The 18,432-nt window shown below is 42.8% G+C and overlaps 4 protein-coding genes across 8 annotated transcripts; 3 read left to right on the top strand and 1 right to left on the bottom strand.

Moving 5' to 3' along the window:
* Positions 1-58: 58 nt before the first annotated feature.
* On the top strand, positions 59-5,352 carry LOC6501429 (DPH4 homolog). Of its 2 annotated transcripts, none has more exons than XM_044714153.1 (3): positions 59-497; positions 1,395-1,956; positions 5,218-5,352. In XM_044714153.1, the coding sequence occupies exon 2, from the start codon at positions 1,395-1,397 to the stop codon at positions 1,953-1,955; it is 561 nt and encodes a 186-aa protein (XP_044570088.1). In that variant the 5' UTR covers positions 59-497; the 3' UTR covers position 1,956; positions 5,218-5,352. The 2 variants fall into 2 exon arrangements, with proteins under 2 accessions (XP_044570088.1, XP_014767040.1); XM_014911554.3 differs by lacking the exon at positions 59-497 and adding an exon at positions 514-1,342.
* On the top strand, positions 5,341-7,567 carry LOC6501430 (CDC42 small effector protein homolog). The gene is made up of 2 exons (XM_014911555.3): positions 5,341-5,627; positions 6,424-7,567. The coding sequence occupies exons 1-2, from the start codon at positions 5,379-5,381 to the stop codon at positions 6,430-6,432; spliced, it is 258 nt and encodes an 85-aa protein (XP_014767041.1). The 5' UTR covers positions 5,341-5,378; the 3' UTR covers positions 6,433-7,567.
* A 2,550-nt stretch (positions 7,568-10,117) lies between these two features.
* Positions 10,118-14,932, bottom strand: LOC6499132 (another transcription unit protein). 2 transcript variants are annotated; one of them, XM_014910433.3, is made up of 6 exons: positions 14,783-14,932; positions 14,483-14,722; positions 12,423-12,592; positions 12,296-12,365; positions 11,554-12,232; positions 10,118-11,492 (listed from the first exon to the last, which is right to left on the bottom strand). In XM_014910433.3, the coding sequence occupies exons 3-6, from the start codon at positions 12,451-12,453 to the stop codon at positions 10,188-10,190; spliced, it is 2,085 nt and encodes a 694-aa protein (XP_014765919.1). In that variant the 5' UTR covers positions 12,454-12,592; positions 14,483-14,722; positions 14,783-14,932; the 3' UTR covers positions 10,118-10,187. The 2 variants fall into 2 exon arrangements, with proteins under 2 accessions (XP_014765919.1, XP_001955238.1); XM_001955202.4 differs by lacking the exons at positions 14,483-14,722; positions 14,783-14,932 and adding an exon at positions 13,441-13,553.
* Positions 13,563-18,418, top strand: LOC6501431 (regulator of gene activity). 3 transcript variants are annotated; one of them, XM_014911556.3, is made up of 8 exons: positions 13,563-13,699; positions 15,240-15,375; positions 15,444-15,670; positions 15,950-16,199; positions 16,539-17,111; positions 17,401-17,605; positions 17,925-18,089; positions 18,167-18,418. In XM_014911556.3, the coding sequence occupies exons 2-8, from the start codon at positions 15,243-15,245 to the stop codon at positions 18,384-18,386; spliced, it is 1,773 nt and encodes a 590-aa protein (XP_014767042.1). In that variant the 5' UTR covers positions 13,563-13,699; positions 15,240-15,242; the 3' UTR covers positions 18,387-18,418. The 3 variants fall into 3 exon arrangements, with proteins under 3 accessions (XP_014767042.1, XP_014767045.1, XP_014767044.1); XM_014911559.3 differs by lacking the exon at positions 13,563-13,699 and having other exon boundaries at positions 15,950-16,181; XM_014911558.3 differs by lacking the exons at positions 13,563-13,699; positions 15,240-15,375; positions 15,444-15,670 and adding an exon at positions 15,807-15,887.
* The last annotated feature ends 14 nt before the right edge of the window (positions 18,419-18,432 follow it).

Here is an 18,432-nt window from a genome sequence, read left to right on the forward strand (position 1 = left end):
TATCATTCACTATCTAAATATATTATTTTTTTTTTATCATTGCGCTCTATACCCCAAACCCGGATAAACTATTTGAACCGGTTAAGGTAGCGATGATATCGAATAGGAAGGAACAAGGGATATGGCGGTTTAAAGCTAAATTTGACGGAAAATAGCCAAGTTGGCAACACTGAAAGACAATTGGGAAAAAAACTTCGGACTGCATCGACGTTGTTGCGGTGTTTACTGTCGGAAAAAGCGTAAACAAGTGCAGACCGATTGAAATTTTATATATAAAGTTAAAATAACTCGTATGAGGACTGAAAACGACATATTGGAGTGATATCGACAATAAATGTGCTCAAATAGACTGAGCATAAGTGATGCAAACCAAACGTTCTTGAAAGTGAGTGATTTTCCATAAATAAACGATTTAATAAACACCGGAAAGTTCAAAGCAATCAAGTTTTCCGCACGTGATTAATCTGCTGGAAAAGCCATCAACATCAACATAAAAGGCAAGTTTCCAGACTAGAATTAGATTGTGCCAGTGTGCTTGCTTCTCTTTTAAAATGAAGTGAGGTATTAAATTTTATAAGATAGTTCAAGTTTTCCCCTTCCTTTCCTTTTTCGCTAATTTTGAAATTGGGTCAATGTATGCGATGCCGACCGATTGGCTTGGTTTTTCAGCCATATACAACGTACATATATGTTTGTTCATGTGTATGTTTATATATTTTTGGCTGCTGCCGCCGAACCAGTTGGTTGACCTTGTTTTTCGACTCTCCAAGTGCAATTGGGGCTTGACTTTTTGACAATATGTACATGTGTGTATGTGTGTAGCACTTTTCTCCGCTATAGAACGGGACTTGGTGGGATCTGCTGGCGGGGAATTATGATTGCAGCACATACAGGGCGTGGAAACTATTCTCTTTATCACAACCTAGCAACACAGACGGAACTCTCCCACACTCATCACTCCTTCTTGGGGACATTTCCGTTTTCCAGCAACAAAGGCCAGTCTCGGCTGACAGCTACGTGACTATGGATATAAAGTAGCGGGTTGGAGGAGGAGGAATGAGGACATGGGGGTGGTTACCGGTTTTTTATATATTGATTAATTCAACTGTTTTTAATTCCGCTGAGTGGTAAACAATAAACAGCTGTTTTCGGGCATTAGAACGGATAGTGTTGCAAAACGCCACGCCTACTACAGCCTGAAGATCCAAGGCACATTTTTTTACTTTCCAATAAATAAAGTTTAAATAAATAAATAAAAGTGTTTATCCGCATTATCTGAAGTGTTTATGAATAAAGTGCAAACTATAATGCTATAATCTTCTAATCCCAAGATACATTTAATGTAAGTAAACATTAGCTTTAGCCCTCCTTTATTTCATCGCCCTCCATTGCAGATGCCCGACTTTTATGAGCTGCTTGATGTGTCCGCCAATGCCAGCTTTGAGGAGATCAAGTGCAACTACAAACAACTGATACTACAATGTCATCCCGACAAATTACAACAGCTAGATGACCCAAATCTGACTGCCGAGAGCACCCAGAACGGGGACTTTAATGCGATAAACGCTGCCTGGAATACGCTCAAAGATCCCATTAAGCGTAAACACTACGATGCCGAATTACTGCAGTTGAAATTTCAGACACACAGTAATATTTATGCTCATGTTCAGCTCGGAGAAATGCAACGGATCCAAGTGGAAATCGAAGACGAAGACGAAGCCGAAGCCGATGAATCTCCAGAACTGAAATCAACAGACAAAGGGCCAGCGACAATGTGGAGCTATGCGTACAACTGTCGATGCGGCGGTCAGTATCTGTACGAGGGACCCGGAGACGATGATGAGTCACCCGCCACCTCCACCTCTCCAGCACAAAGCAGCGGCAGCGAAGTGATTGTGGAGTGCAACGAGTGTTCTTTAGTGATTGTTGTGAAACAGACAGGAATGGAAAAATAAAGTAAAGGAAACTTCTATCAAAAGCCCAAGTTTTGATATACTTTCAACCAAACCCCATTGTTGGTGGCAAACCATACAAGCTATTTTAATGCAATTGTTTTAATTTTAAGTAGAAATACTTAATATATGAATAAGATATTTGTTTTTACCGACAAAGAGTTGATAAAATGAAATTGCTGTGCCATTTCATTCAGCACAATGCGTGTGATTTGAGCTTTTCAATTAAGAGCCTCTTTTAAATTTACTTTAACAGACCCAGACCGTTTATTGGTTTCTTGAACCCCCCGGCTGAGCCGCTCTTTTCTTATGCAAAGCATGTTGTCGTCGTTGTCGTGCACTCGGCCAGCCCAGCCCCTTCTTTGTCGCCGGTTGTGCCCAAAAATGATGTAACATGTTGATGGTACATCATTTCGTTTGGTGTTCCTCTATCCCCCCATTTCTCCACACCACTCCACTCCACTCCACTCCCATCCACTCCCTACTGGCGTATTCATTTTGCATACATTTCATTTCCGTTGCGCGAAAAAACATTACCACAGACTTGATGTCTTTGGCGCGTGTGAATTGTCGGAGTTTGGCAAATTACGAGCATTTTGGTGTTTATTTGGGGGAGTTTTTTGGGTCAAGTCTGTGTGGTGGGCCTAATGGATTGTCTAATCCATGGTGGTGAAATGATTTATTTTTTTTTAATAGTAAGTTATACTATAGCTTAATTACATGTCATATAATATTTCATATCCTGTTAAATCATCCATTTATTTAATAAGCCCGCAAAATTCGTATTAAAATGAATATGCTGACGATAAAAAAAACCGCTTATATAAATTGTTGAACAAGCTTTTGTGTCTAACATAAAACTTTTAAATTAAAAACCAAATATAAAGAACTTGCTTTTTGTGCCAGACTATTCTTAGACTATTTTGCAATATGTCTGAATTGTCTTTTGAATATTTGTTCCACAATTGAGCCAGTCTAGTTCCCCAATACTTTCCAAATGCCATTTATGTTTGAATTTGAAATTTCATATTTGAAAGAGCCGTCTATTGCCGTTAAGATTTCATTCGATCCAATACAAAAAACGTCGGCGGGACTGTTAAGCGGCTTAAATGTAATTATAATTACTCGAGTTCGCCCATTTTTTGTGTGGTTTTCTGTTCAAATTCAATAACCCCGCCCGTTGGCAGAAACCCCGACGATGATGTCAGCAACTGCTGCAAAAAACTCAGAAAGCAGAAAATGTTTATAAATGACTTTGAGAGAGCAAGTAAAAAAGATTCGAGTACGTACTACATACATTGGAATCCATTTGCTTAGGATGATTGCAAAGCAATTACGCACAGCAGGCTGTTTAAATATTTTATTTTTATCAATCCCCCACCCCCTTCGGACATCTCTGGTTTCTCTGGCCGGATAAGTACGTCACTCGATTGATAATTAACGGTTGTCTAGCTTTCGTTTTCTAACCAAACACAGTCTCATAAACATCACGGTTTGTATCTGTTGGATTGTATCTGTTGGGTTGTGTTGTATGTTTGTGCATAAATGTTATTTACATAAAACGGCAGACAAGCTTGATAAACACTTGATTTCCAGCCCCAGTTCAAGTTAAATGAGAAAACAAAAGCCAGAGGAAAATGTGCGTACCTTTCTTGCAACACTTACACTGGAAAATAAAATGGGCTGACCTAAGATATGATTGTTTTATGAACTGCTGTTTGTTTTATTAAATTATTTTCCTCTGTGCACGATTTTCGCTGCCTAGGTCTGCCTATTCATATCTCTCGGGCATCTCTCACTTTAATAACCTTTTGACACAGAAAATTGAAACGCTTTAGCGCATTCGGTGGCTCATTTTCCCCCATTCCCTCCAACCGTCTGTCAATTGCTCCAACTTGGTCGACAGCTATTATGTTATGTTGTTGCTGTTACCATGGCTTTTTTCTTTCTTAGCTTTGTTGTTGTTGTTGTGTGACACGCGTCGTAGCGCGATTAAGATAACGTTCGCTCTCGGAAAGTGCAGATATGTATGTATGTTGGATACAATAAGCCGGCCGCTCCAACTCCAGCTCCAAGTCGACAACCGTCTCTGGTCTCTGGTCTCTGCCCTGCCGCCTGGCACTTTCATTTTGTTTTCACTGCGCATTAAAGACGCTTGAGCAGCTTTAATTGCCCAACCAGAGGGAGAGACACAAGACCAGAAGACTGCAGAAAGAAGACAGAAGAGCGCGCAACACGCGTAGAAAGCTCAAGAAGATTCGCCTCCGGAGCTGCGTCGGAAATTGCGCGGAAAATGTTTGTCATAGCCGGCATAATGATGACAGTGATCTAATGGAAACAGACTTTAAAGTGGAATTCCGTTAAGAAAAGGGATGAAAAGAGGAGAATTCTAGGTCAACATGACTCTTTTCAGAAGACATCCTATTAGTATCTAGAGTTCGACAGTAAATATCCCAAAGTATCAAAAATAATAATCAGATTTTATAAACTTATGTATATCTTTTAATTTGTCTTCCAAAAATAAGACAACTTCTTTTGTTTCAAACCATCTGATTAATTACGATTATATAATACAATTCCCCGATTTTACGGTATTTATTCACATGAGCAGAAAGATACAATGGGGCTTCAATTTCGAGAAACATTTCGAGACAAAAGTAACTGATTCGCCAGAACTAGTTGGGCCAGCTTACCACGAAGATCGTGAGTGATAGCTTGGAAGACGGGTTGTGTCTTCTTTCCGGGCTCTTTCGTTTCTTTTGGCCGTGTGGCTTTTGTGTCTTTCTCTCAATCTTAATTACACAAAAGTGCCAATTAATTGTTGATTTTTGTAAAGCTTTTTTTCTTTCGCAACTTTGCGGCTTCCCAGGCAACACCTCGGGCTGTTCTGTTTTGGGATTTTTTTTTTAAACGAATCTGTGGATAGCTTGCTCAAGGTGCCCGCATCTGTAACATTATTTGTATCTGTATCTGCGAGTGTGTAGCCGAGTGAAAAGCAAGGTAACAAGTGGGGCAGCAAGTAGAGCAGACAAACAGCATGCAGATACCTCCTCCCACACAAGTCTCAGATACAAGCGAGTAGACTAAATAGCGCATCTCTGTACGTCGCTGGCTTTCTGGAACAGAACAAGTATTTTGAGAGTTCGTAACTGTTTGTTTTAAGATTGATTAAATAGCAGGAATAGTATTCATCCGACTAGTGTTTAGTTATAGAAACAAATAAAAGCTCTTAATAATAATAGTATTTTGAACTTTATCCTTTTAGCGATCGAAGGTGCGTTCCCCACGCTCCACAACTTCGTCATCCTGGCTGGGAGTAGCTGCCTCACAATTGATCGAAACAGCCAACAGCAGCTGCCACAGCCATACCAGAAGACTGAAACACCGCTTCCGTCCAGCCGGCGCAGCCAGGTAGTCGAGGGGAAGATGGCCAGCAACGGGGAGATCTGGCTGCAGTGGTTCTCGTGCTGTTTCCAGCAGCAGCGCTCTCCCTCCCGCCGCCCACACCAACGCCTGCGCATCGACCGGTCCATGATCGGCAATCCCACGAACTTTGTCCATACGGGCCACATCGGATCCGCGGACGTGGAGCTGTCGGCTAACCGCCTCAACGCGATCTCAACCCAGATGCAGGGCAAGGGCGGCTACGAGGCAAACTCGATACATTCGCTTCATGTGAGTTGACTTTAAATGTTTCTTTAAAATGTTCACTACTTCAAAAATACCACAAACCCCGTAATTTTCTTTTTCGAAAGTTAACATATTTAGAACTCTTACAATAATCTTTCATTAACGAATGTGTACTGTATGGTCTCATTGGGTTCTTGATCTGTTGAGTCATGTGTTTTGTTTGGCTCCCCGTTTGGCGGCTTTCTTAACGTGCGAATCACGTCTTCGTGATTCGATTGTCGCAATCCAAGAACCTTTTGGACGTTTAGCACCTACCCAGATAATGGATCTTGAGTGGCAAAGATCAGGGTTGAGGCCAAAATACAAGAAACAATGTGAAAGTACAGTTTTAAGAAGTAGAATGCCAGTGGGTTCAAGATTTCAGCTTTAAGAAATTCAATATTATATTCAATTAGATGTTATTCGAGCTCCGATTTTGAACAAATTATAATAAGAGATAGCTTAACCCAAATCCCAGAGCTTATTTCCCATCAAATGCCACAAAACACACCCATTTCGGGCCCAAATTCAATTAATATATCCCGCCTCCCCCGCAAAACGAGACGGGGTGCATGCCAAACAATCGTATAGTTGGACCCCGATGCCTGATAACGTGCCCCGCCCTCGATGATCCGGCCCCTCCTGCTCCGCCCCTGTCGCCTGGCGATGGCTTTAGTAGTTAATTGAGACAACGGAGCTGTTGAGCTGAGCGGTGTACTGGCCACGGTCTAGTACGTCGCTTAAACGGTTGACAAGCAATCCTCGACTCATGTTTCTTTTGTTTTTTTTTTTTTATTTGCAGGCCTGCTGATGGAAGACTCCCCCCGCCACCTCGCTATACCAGCTATAAAATGCATTTCGTGCAATTTTTTTTTCTACAAAAAAAAATGGAGTGAAGCAGCAGAAGCAGTAGCAGAGAAACACATTTTACAATTCTTTCTTTGTGGCGTGTTATCAGGCAGACATGGAAAACGAAAATGGAGGAGGGTGGGTGTGAAAGGTGCTGACAGTGTCCGTACTCCGTACCCCAGACCACGGACCACGGAACCCGGAGCACAAGAAAGCAATTTTAATGTATAGATTCCAGAAAGCGCACAGACTAACCGACAACGGATTTCATTCCCGCAAATATCGATGGAACTGCCAAGAGTTGAGTGTTTTTTTTTGGCAAATGTGTTTTTTTTGCGAGTATTAGCTATATGAAAAATCGCAAAAGAACAGTGCCAAGCGACTAAAATCAATCAATATTGAAAGTAAGCACAAAACAATAACGAAAGTATACAGAGTCAGTTCGAATGTAATGTATCATTTTTTTGGATGTACTTAATGCCAAAAATCAGGATGGAACTATATATTTGCCAGTTCTAGTTCCTACCCAATGAAGAAAAAAGAAAATAAATCATTTCCAAAACCTCATTTTGGAGCGCATGCAACAATAATAAATAATAATGTATGTGCTGATGAAAACTGCCTTATAATCAGTTGCGCAACCAACAACAATTATAGTCTGATCCATGATATTTGGCTTAAGTGGTGCAACTACCGAATCTTTTTTAAAAATAGCCGATTTAGCATTTACGGAACACAACGTTATGGACTATATACGGAAAGTGTCGCACAATTATATTTAACGCACAAATCACTATATTTAGTACATCTTCCCAAATCGAATAATTGTTAGCCTCATATAAGGACTAGATCCCGAACAGACTGGGTTATTTGATTTTTAGGCAGGACGACAATGCAAGTAGAGACCCAAGCGTACCTTTGTAGTATCCCACATCAAAAATCGAATATATATATTTGTAAAATGCTGTTGTAGATAACAGAGGAAAGAGTTTAAAAATGCGTTGGGTTTTAAGCATATAGACTAATTGTATAAACAAAATATTTAAGCAATAATTTATGGAAAAATATATATATATTTAAAAGCAACAACCCGTAAATATTTCGTGTTTTTTTATGGCAAACATCGGCGGGCACTCTGGACTTTATCTTTCCCCAGCACGGTTCAACGGGCAGCTAATTGCACATTTCGAGTGCTCTCCGTTAGCCGCTTAAATCGACCACGTTAATTTTGGCCATTTGCGGTAGGATTTTCTGGCCAATGAATCATGCATATTCGTATGGACCATTCAAGGGGTACTGGAACCATACGAATCACAAGGAGAGCAACGCGAAGGCCATATCTTTGCCAATATCAACCCGATTCTTGAGCGGAATACCTTAAATGATTCGTAGATAGATTCCCCACCATTCTGCATCAAAATCCAGGAAAAAATTATTTTTTCGATTGTTTGTAAAATTTTCCAGGGGGTCCCCTTCGAAAATGGGGAAACTGCAAAAAAGGACAACATGGCCCCCTGCGAAGGCCATATCTTTGCTTATAGTGCTCCGATTCTTGAGCGAAATACCTTAAACGATTCGTAGATAGATTCCCCATCATTCTGCATCAAAATCCAGAAACAAATTATTTTTTCGATTTTTTGTAAAATTTTCCAGGGGGTCCCCTTCCAAAATGGGGAAACTGCAAAAAAGGACAACATGGCCCCCTGCGAAGGCCATATCTTTGCTTATAGTGCTCCGATTCTTGAGCGGAATACCTTAAACGATTTGTAGATAGATTCCCCAACATTCTGCATCAAAATCCAGGAAAAAATTATTTTTTCGATTTTTTGTAAAATTTTCCAGGGGGTCCCCTTCCAAAATGGGGAAACTGCAAAAAAGGACAACATGGCCCCCTGCGAGGGCCATATCTTTGCTTATAGTGCTCCGATTCTTGAGCGAAATACCTTAAACGATTCGTAGATAGATTCCCCATCATTCTGCATCAAAATCCAGAAACAAATTATTTTTTCGATTTTTTGTAAAATTTTCCAGGGGGTCCCCTTCCAAAATGGGGAAACTGCAAAAAAGGACAACATGGCCCCCTGCGAAGGCCATATCTTTGCTTATAGTGCTCCGATTCTTGAGCGGAATACCTTAAACGATTTGTAGATAGATTCCCCAACATTCTGCATCAAAATCCAGGAAAAAATTATTTTTTCGATTTTTTGTAAAATTTTCCAGGGGGTCCCCTTCCAAAATAAGGAAACTGCGCGAAAGGACAACATGGCCCCCTGCGAAGGCCATATCTTTGCTTATAGTGATCCGATTCTTGAGCGGAATACCTTAAACGATTCGTAGATAGATTCCCCATCATTCTGCATCAAAATCCAGAAACAAATTATTTTTTCGATTTTTTGTAAAATTTTCCAGGGGGTCCCCTTCCAAAATGGGGAAACTGCAAAAAAGGACAACATGGCCCCCTGCGAAGGCCATATCTTTGCTTATAGTGATCCGATTCTTGAGCAGAATACCTTAAACGATTCGTAGATAGATTCCCCATCATTCTGCATCAAAATCCAAGAAAAAATTATTTTTTCGATTTTTTCTAAAATTTTCCAGGGGGTCCCCTTCCAAAATAAGGAAACTGCGCGAAAGGACAACATGGCCCCCTGCGAAGGCCATATCTTTGCTTATAGTGATCCGATTCTTGAGCGGAATACCTTAAACGATTCGTAGATAGATTCCCCATCATTCTGCATCAAAATCCAGAAACAAATTATTTTTTCGATTTTTTGTAAAATTTTCCAGGAGGTCCCCTTCCAAAATGGGGAAACTGCAAAAAAGGACAACATGGCCCCCTGTGAAGGCCATATCTTTGCTTATAGTGATCCGATTCTTGAGCGGAATACCTTAAACGATTCGTAGATAGATTCCCCATCATTCTGCATCAAAATCCAGAATCAAATTATTTTTTCGATTTTTTGTAAAATTTTCCAGGGGGTCCCCTTCCAAAATGGGGAAACTGCAAAAAAGGACAACATGGCCCCCTGCGAAGGCCATATCTTTGCTTATAGTGATCCGATTCTTGAGCGGAATACCTTAAACGATTTGTAGATAGATTCCCCAACATTCTGCATCAAAATCCAGGAAAAAATTATTTTTTCGATTTTTTGTAAAATTTTCCAGGGGGTCCCCTTCCAAAATGGGGAAACTGCAAAAAAGGACAACATGGCCCCCTGCGAAGGCCATATCTTTGCTTATAGTGATCCCATTCTTGAGCGGAATACCTTAAACGATTCGTAGATAGATTCCCCATCATTCTGCATCAAAATCCAGAAACAAATTATTTTTTCGATTTTTTGTAAAATTTCCCTTCCAAAATGGGGAAACTGCGAAAAAGGACAACATGGCCCCCTGCGAAGCCCATATCTTTGCTTATAGTGATCCCATTCTTGAGCGGAATACCTTAAACGATTCGTAGATAGATTCCCCATCATTCTGCATCAAAATCCAGGAAAAAATTATTTTTTCGATTTTTTGTAAAATTTTCCAGGGGGTCCCCTTCCAAAATGGGGAAACCCCCTGCGAAGCCCATATATTCGCTTATAGTGATCCAATTTGTACACCAAACATCAATCTGCAAAAATTATAAATAACATTTTCAAAAATTTTTTTTTCACATTTTAAATCTATATTTATTGGGCGATGTAATGAACAAATTAAAACGAAAGAAATATCTTAATCGTCATTATCGCTTCCTGACCCACTGCCTGAACCACTTCCACTGCCACTTCCGCTTCCACTGCCACTGCCAGATTTGCTACTGGAGCTTTTGCGGCTTCCTTCGCGGTCACTACCACTGGCAGCTCCTCCACCGCTCTTGCCACTCTTTCCGCTCTTGACACTTCCAACATCCGATTCACTGTCAGAATCGCGAAGCGCTTTGCTGGCCTTTGCCTTGTCCCTGACCTTTTTGCTTCGACGTCCTTCAAAGTCGGAGCCCTCGTCTTCATCCGACGAATAAATTGTGGAAGCTTTAACCTCCGCTTGCGGTCCACCCGGGTTTTTCTTGTACCGGTTCTTAATGGCACTTAAACTAATAGCATTCTCATCGTCGCTACCATCGTCGTGCTGATATGAGGAGGTCCCGCCACCAATGAGCGGTTCTCCAGCTCCTGCCTTCTTCTTTTTAGGAGCAACCTTGTGCTGATTGCGCATCGCCTGCCGAAGCTTAGCCTCCTCCTCTTTCAACTGGCTATACCTGTCGGTGGTAGGATCCTTGCCCACCTGCGTAAGAATCTTGATACCACTGGTCTTACTGGAGCGATCTGCCAGCGACATGGTCATCTTCTTGTGGGTGAACGACTCCGTAGAGTGCGGACGGAATGTCAGCTTCGTCCTAAATACCGATTGGCCCTGCAGACCAGTTCCCTGGCGGATAAACAAGTGATTGTGGTCACCTAGCAATGGCTGTCTGTAAGCATCGAATATCTCGTTTCCCAGGTGAAGAGACATGCTGCCATCCGACCAACGAACGAAACGTGCATTGGACTCGCGCACCATTTCGCCCTTGTTGTTCATAAACTCTCTCCATCGGATCGTATTGCTTACTTTCAGCTTAATGCGCTGTCTACCCTCTTCGTCCATAGTTTCTTCTTCGTCGATTTCGTCCTCATAGGTCTCGGGATCAAAGGGATGCGTCACCACAGACAAGAAATTCGGTAGTTTGATGAAATGTTGCTCTTTACCAAGGTCAGCTGAAATTCGCGGTATCTCCACATCAATTCTGGTTTCTGGCTGAGGCTCGGGCTCATCTTCTTTTGGTGGGGGCTCCGCCTGGACTTCAGCTCTGTCCCGAGAACGAGATCTGGACCTCGATCGGGAGCGACTCATTGACCGACTACGCGATCGCGACCTGCTCATACTGCGACTCTTTGAACGCGCTGGCGACTTATTGGCCGACGCTTGAGCTTCTTCCTCATCGTCACTGATATCATCAGCATCTCCAAAAATGTCTGCAGCTGCGGGCGCCGCCTTCTTTGCCTAAAAGAATAATAAACTGGGATAGTGACCAACGCGTTTTATTAAAAATTAATGCTCTCACCTCATCTGCATCGCTCTCACTGTCCGAATCAATTAACCGCGATTTCTTGGCTTTGGTTGGAGACTCCTCCATGTCGCTATCCGTACCGCTTTTCCGTTTTTCTTGATCGGAACCACCAGAGCGTTGCACCTTCTTTTTTGGAACACCTATGTCACTGCCCGAACCAGAACCACTTCGGCTTCGACTGCGACTACGGTTTGATGATGGTGACCCAGTCTTCGAACGGGACCTGGAGGCACGGCTACCACTTCTATGGCTACCGCTCCTGTGACTGCCACTTCGGCGACTCCCACTCCTATGGCTGCCACTTCTGCTCCGGCTGCGACTCCTACTCTTGCTCTTTGAGTTAGCACGTTCGTCGTCAATCTGGAGGTTCGGTGAATTGGAACGGGATTCTTCGTTACCACTGCGACTCTGAGATCGGGAGCGGGACCTAGCGCTTTGAGCAGAGCCGGATCTGTGGCTATGTGGAGTCCCCGATTTCCGGCTGTGTTGGGAACCAGATCTGCGGCTATGAGGCGTTCCCGATCTACGACTCTGACGCGACCCTGACCGCTTGCTGTGAGCAGATCCTGACCTCGCACTTCGTGGTGAACCGGACCCTGAACGAGACCTTGACGATCTAGAACCAGATCGTGAGCGGTCGCTCCCGCTTCCAGACTTCCGGCTATTTGGGGATCTAAAATAGGCAATATGAATCATTAAAATGAGAAAACTTGTGGACATCCATTTATAAACGCACCCTGGTGCAGTTCCTCCTTGCGGTGTGGCGCTGCGGCTGCGGCTGCCACTGCGACTTGATCCGGATGAACCTGGGAAGTCAGCATAATTGAAATGTTGTTGTGCAAAAGGGAAAGAAAATCACTCACCACTTTCATCGTCTGACGTAGGATCGCCCATTTTTAAAAGGATATGGAATAATCGCAAAAATAAAAACCGGGCAATAAAATTGAGTTTGGGAGGTTCAAGTACGTTCAGTCCAACCGATTATTATTTAGAGACACAGATGTAGCATTTTCGATATCGCATCAAGCGTTGCCTGTAATCGATGTATTGTAAACAACTATTTAAATCTATAAGACATCAATTCAACACATATATGGTAACGAAAAAACTTAAAATTATAAATAAATGTACAGAGAAAAAGCCAATAATAATTTAGAAACCAAAGGAATTGCTGTAGTTCAAACACTGGACTATCGATAACATCACTGCATCGATATGCTTTTTTTACATCCCTAAGTTCTGTGTGTTTGTATTCGTGACAGCCTCAAAGTTTTTTGCGGAACATTTTTTGTGTACAATTTAAAGCCATTTCGGGCGCTAAATAATTGTCTATTGCCTTGCGATAGAGCAAAGCAAACGGCCGGCTTTACCATACCCGAATGCATTTGCAAGTGGGAAGCGTAAAAGACGCGTTAATCGGTCAGCGAATTTTGCCCAATTCGCTAGTTCGGGTGAAATTTCAATGAACTGAGAAAACAAAGACAGAGACACACATAGACACACACACATAGACAAACATAGTGCTTGTGCAGCAGTGGAGAAATAAGAAGAAGCAGACAACAGCGCAATAGCGAGCAATTATTTACTTACAAATAAAATACAAAATACAAAAGGAAAACCCTTCGAAAAAACAATATTCATTGGCGCTTGGGGCAGTGTTCGATATTTGCATAAGTGTGGCATTGATAGTGGAAGTGAAAAACGCGGCGCAGAAAAGTTTTCGCCTCCGCCAGGCATCAACATCCTTCGGAACTCCCTCTCTCTTTAGTTCGCCGTCTCACTCACGTTCTCCCAAAGAGCACGCTGCATACAGACGAGGCATATACTTATATATACCTATATCATTTATTTAGGAACGATACGGCGCGGAAAAGTACTAACCTCCGTTCCCGCTTCCGTTCCCGTAAACGTTCCCGCTCCCCCACTTTCCAGTGAGTGAGTGCGAGCGAACGCGCAAATTGGAATAGCAGGACTCCATTGCCGCTACTCCTCCGCCTTGGAATGTTAGATGCGGTGAGAAAGATCCGATCAGTGTATGTTGTTGTTGCTGGATATCGATTGGAAGCGAGTGGAAAGCGAAAAGCGTCAACCGTGGAAGTGGCAGTGCAAGAAGCGGCAGTATCATCTAACATTAATTTAGGTAAATAAATGGTGTAAGCAGCAAGCTTTTTCATGTGTCCAAGGTTGCATTGTTATAAAGTTTCCGTTCGCCATTGGGAGCGGAGCGGGAGCTCTGTGGGTGTTTGTTGTAAATGGCTAGCCAGTGTTGGTAAGCGTCCGTCGGGTCAGCTGATAAAGTTACATGCGCAGGCCAGGTAAACCAGCAGCAGCCACCACAAAATTGGCCGTCTAAATCCAAGTTTAAATTAAACACAGCATTCCGTATATGGTAACTTGCTTTCACAGGACACAATGTTCGAGGTAATTCTGGTTCCGATAAAAGAGTATATCGAACATGCTCTTCTTGGACGAAGTTGGGAATGCCCCACCACATCCTTAGAACGCCAGAGGCAACCCAGTGACTATCGTTCCAGAATAATGCAGAAAACAGTTATTCCAAGGGAATTGTTCAAAATGGATTAGGGCTGGTAGAATTTGGATGTGATTCTCTTTGCTTTTCGCCTTGTTCCAATCATAATTTAGACAAACTATTCCTTCGAAGTATTTTTTTTCCTATAATGCATTATTTACTGTACTCCATTTTTTTGCACCTTGTCCTCGGAGCACAACTACCTGCATAATTGATCGTGAGGCAAGTGCAGCCACATCTCGTGTCCTTTTACAGTTGCCCTCTCTACCTTACTTGCGCTTCCCCCTCCTCCATCCTCGTATCCTGTTGCCAGTCATTCTGGTTTCGCACCCACACCATCTTATCCGCAATGCAAATTATGTATATATGTATGTATGTGTGAGTGGCCCATACCAAAGAGGAACGAAAATAATTGCCGAAGCCTTTCTGTCTCTGCCTCTGCCTTGGCTTGGTCTGGTCTGGTTGTCTCCACCTTCGCCTCCACCTGCTCCTTCACCTCCATTCCCATTCCCACCATCGTTTTCAGCATTGTTTTCCGGCCCGAATTCGCCAATCGACAGCTGATGCGGCGGCCATTGCATGGAATCGAACTGGAAACAGTACTGCGAGACGAGTCCGATTTTTATACTTTATCTGATGGCATTTGATTAAATTGCATTAAGAATTTATTTCACATGCATTTAGGTCACTTACACCAAGGCTGCTGGCAGAACAAACAGTACCCGAATGTCCCGCCTAAAGTTACTTGTCAATAGGAACTGTGCTTCTTAGACCCGAACCTGATTGTTTAAAAATGCCTATCCGAAACTATTTATGCTTATTGCGACTTATTCATGGAAAACTAGATTACTTACACTTGTGGCTAGTGCTTTGCTGTTGAAATGAAACAAGGCCCTTTCGGTTTATTTGTTTATTTTCTCAACACGCATATGGCGCCTTGGTGTGCGACAATTATCTGCGGGGAGTTGATTTGTTATCTCTACAGTTCGTCGACTCACTTCGAACAAAAACTATGGTTTGCCGATAAAGATTTTGTCTGATTCAGATTTTTGGCGAGGCCCTTTCGAGTTAAGCCAATAAATTAGAAACAATGTGCAATCTGACTCACTTTGCATGTTTAAATTATTAACCAATCTTTACACACTTGCAGATTATGGCGAATTTAAATTTTCAACAACCCCCGAGAAGTATAACGAACGCAGCGTTAGCTGGAAGGACGACAGGAGGATTCGGTGGTAGCTCCCTGGCTGGCCATGTAACGCCCACGTCGGGCATGTTCCAAACCGGTAAGCAATAAACATACCGGTGTTTATTTACCCAGAGCTTCTTATTTATAATCAAGTGTCGTTCTTAGACTTTGTATCCAGCTCGTATCCAGGAGCAGCGAATTACGGACAGGCGCCGCAGCAGCAGCAGCAGCAGCAACAACAGCAGCAGCAGCCGCAGCTATCGCCCAACCGAAATGCGCAACTCTCCGTCGGAGGACCCGCCATCTCGAGCGGCAACCGCAACGCCAACCTCTTCGGTCAGCGGCAGTTTTTGGAGCGGCGTGCCATGCAGGGATTGGGCACTGGACCCATGGTGAGCAGCAATCAATGCCATAGAGTGCAACTCCACCAAGCTTTCTGCGACTTAGGATTGAAAAAGTGATCTTAAAATTCTATAACCCTTAACTACCCACATAGAAATTGTCAATTTTCATCCCACATTTCCTTTAGTAGCATATACTTACATATATATTTCGATATTTGTTTTTTAACTGAGTCGCAGAAGTTGCTTGAAGCATTGGAGTGGACAAGTTGCGACTGCACTTGCACTGTTTGTTTACACAGATCCTCTAACTATAAATTCTTTTCACAGTCGAACATGGGAAACTTCATGCAGACGGGTCGCGGCGGCTACGGAACGGGCGGCGGCGGTGGTGGTCCATTGAATAACTTCCACGTGTTCGGCGGCGGTGGCGGAGGCGATGCCTCCACGCCGGCCCTGCTTGATCCCACGGAATTCCCCTCGCTAACGAACGCGCGCGGCCAGAACGACCAGACACTGCCCCAATCGAATCCGCTCCAGCCGCCGGGCAGCAAACCCTATGGTAATTTCTTTACCTCTTGTGAGTTCAAATCAAAAATCCACTTCTTTTTATTTATTTCTGTTTACGATTACGATATTGCTTAAGGAGTTGTGTGGCGTCTTGTGTGGCGTGACTAATCTGTTCGTATGGCCCACATAGCTATGCTACAAAGTGTTTGTCATTAATCTTGGGTATCGGTAGCGGTAGCGGGTGATGGTAGAATAAAGTAGGATCTCGAATAGAAAAGCAATGTTTAACATGTTATGGACTATTGTTAAGTCTTTCGAGCACCTTACTCATAGCTTTATGCGTTTCCTCCACAATGTTCTTGAGTCCTTTCCCTTTCTCATTACTGTGGCGGTCTTCTTCCCATTTTAGTTGGCATGGTGAAACAGCCGACGTCAGAACAATCGGAGTTCACGATGTCCAATGAGGACTTCCCTGCGTTACCGGGCACCCAGAACTCGGACGGCACAACGAACGCGGTGGGGAGTAGTGGTTCAGCGGGTAGCGCCGGCAGTGGAACAACCGGATCCAGCGGTTCAGGTACCAACACAGAAAATCACCTGGACGGCACGGAAAAAGCGATGAATTCAATTGTGGTCAGCGGATCGACGAGCGTTAGCGGTAGCGGCACCAGTGTCGGCGTTGTAGGCGGCAATGGTCTCGGTGCCGTTGGTAGTGGCCTTGGCGGCGTAGTCGTAGGAAGTGGCAGTGGAGCGGGAAGCGGTTCAAGTGGCGGCAGCGCAGCCAGTGGTGTCGCCAGTGGATCGCACGTGGGATCCAGCGGTATCGTCAACAGTGTTCCCAACAGCAACGCGATGATGGGCGTGGGCGGCGGCCTTGGCAGCGGAACTGGCGGATCCTCCGGCGGCGGTGCGGTCGAGCATCTGAACGATAATTCCAGCAACGATAAACTTGTGAAGAGCGGCGTGCAAACTTCGCCAGATGGTGAGTCTACCGATAAGGTTTGTTTTTGATTTTTTTTTTTTTTGTATATGACGCATTAAAAAAAAATCCAAAATTCCCGGCATTCTCTGCAGATTTCTTTTTAAATTAATGAAATGTTTGTATTATGTTTAGTTCTTTGTGGAAAATCATACTCTCATTGGTAAATTGTGGCTTTAATTAATAATTCTAACTAATATTTCATAAATATTTCAAATAGTTTCATTACTTGTGATTGTTTTTCGAAAGTTTAGCTTATAAACGTCTTATTGATTCCTTTTTCATTTTGCAGGCAAGGTCACAAACATCCCAGCGACCATGGTGAACAACCAGTTCGGCATGGTGGGCCTGCTGACGTTCATCCGGGCTGCCGAAACGGATCCCAACCTGGTGACACTCTCTCTGGGCACGGATCTCACGGGACTTGGCCTTAATCTGAACTCGCAAGAGAGCTTGCATACAACATTCGCTGGACCGTTCGTGGAACAGCCCTGCAGGTGAGTTTAAATCTCAGAATATTTAATAAAATATTTTAAGTCACTTTATTATTTATGACCTGTCCAAAAATGTCTTCATTATACTTGCTTTCATAGATAATTAGCTCATTTATTATATATTTGTAAATAAATAGGCGGGGCCAGATAAGACTTAACTTATCGCTATTCAATGAGTAAATATTGTATCTGTGATAAGAAATTATCACCTCCTAATTATACTTAATTAAATTTCCACAGTTAAGATATTTAGATTGTTTAAACTTTAAGAAATTTTTACTGTTTACCCTACTAATCTCGTAATTTTCTACTTTTTATTCAGAGCACAAGACGTCGAGTTTAACGTGCCACCCGAATATCTGATTAATTTTGCGATAAGAGACAAACTTACTGCGCCGGTACTGAAAAAGCTGCAAGAGGATCTCCTCTTCTTCCTCTTCTATACAAACATCGGCGATATCATGCAGTTAATGGCAGCTGCCGAATTGTGAGTACTTTCAAAAACGTATTAATTTTTGAACTTATTATTAACTAAATCGTATTTCCGTTGCGTTTCGTTTTCAGGCATAGTCGCGAATGGCGGTATCATGTGGAAGAGAAAATATGGATAACTCGAATTCCTGGCATTAATCAATATGAAAAAAATGGTACAAAAGAGCGCGGCACTTTCTACTACTTTGATGCGCAAAGTTGGAAACGTTTGTCCAAGGTTTTCCAAATAGATGCCGAGAAATTAGATAAATGTCCCAATTTAAGTGCGTATGTGAATGGACAGTCTGTATAAAATTAATAAAAATGAAAAAAATTGAAAAAGAATATGCCCAAATTTG

The sequence above is a fragment of the Drosophila ananassae genome, chromosome 2L, assembly GCF_017639315.1.
Source record: "Drosophila ananassae strain 14024-0371.13 chromosome 2L, ASM1763931v2, whole genome shotgun sequence".
In the NCBI taxonomy this organism is placed as follows: domain Eukaryota; kingdom Metazoa; phylum Arthropoda; class Insecta; order Diptera; family Drosophilidae; genus Drosophila; species Drosophila ananassae.

What these genes read in the sequence shown, in the direction of transcription:
- LOC6501429 (XM_044714153.1), top strand. Translation starts at nt 1,395, where the DNA reads ATGCCCGACTTTTATGAGCTGCTTGATGTGTCCGCCAATGCCAGCTTT.
- LOC6501431 (XM_014911556.3), top strand. Translation starts at nt 15,243, where the DNA reads ATGGCGAATTTAAATTTTCAACAACCCCCGAGAAGTATAACGAACGCA. An exon ending in GATTGGGCACTGGACCCATG is followed by an intron (nt 15,671 to 15,949) that starts GTGAGCAGCAAT and finishes TTCTTTTCACAG; the next exon opens with TCGAACATGGGAAACTTCAT. An exon ending in CGTGCAAACTTCGCCAGATG is followed by an intron (nt 17,112 to 17,400) that starts GTGAGTCTACCG and finishes TTCATTTTGCAG; the next exon opens with GCAAGGTCACAAACATCCCA.
- LOC6501430 (XM_014911555.3), top strand. Translation starts at nt 5,379, where the DNA reads ATGGCCAGCAACGGGGAGATCTGGCTGCAGTGGTTCTCGTGCTGTTTC.
- LOC6499132 (XM_014910433.3), bottom strand. Translation starts at nt 12,453, where the DNA reads ATGGGCGATCCTACGTCAGACGATGAAAGTG. An exon ending in TACGTCAGACGATGAAAGTG is followed by an intron (nt 12,366 to 12,422) that starts GTGAGTGATTTT and finishes CTGACTTCCCAG; the next exon opens with GTTCATCCGGATCAAGTCGC. An exon ending in GTGAGAGCGATGCAGATGAG is followed by an intron (nt 11,493 to 11,553) that starts GTGAGAGCATTA and finishes TTATTCTTTTAG; the next exon opens with GCAAAGAAGGCGGCGCCCGC.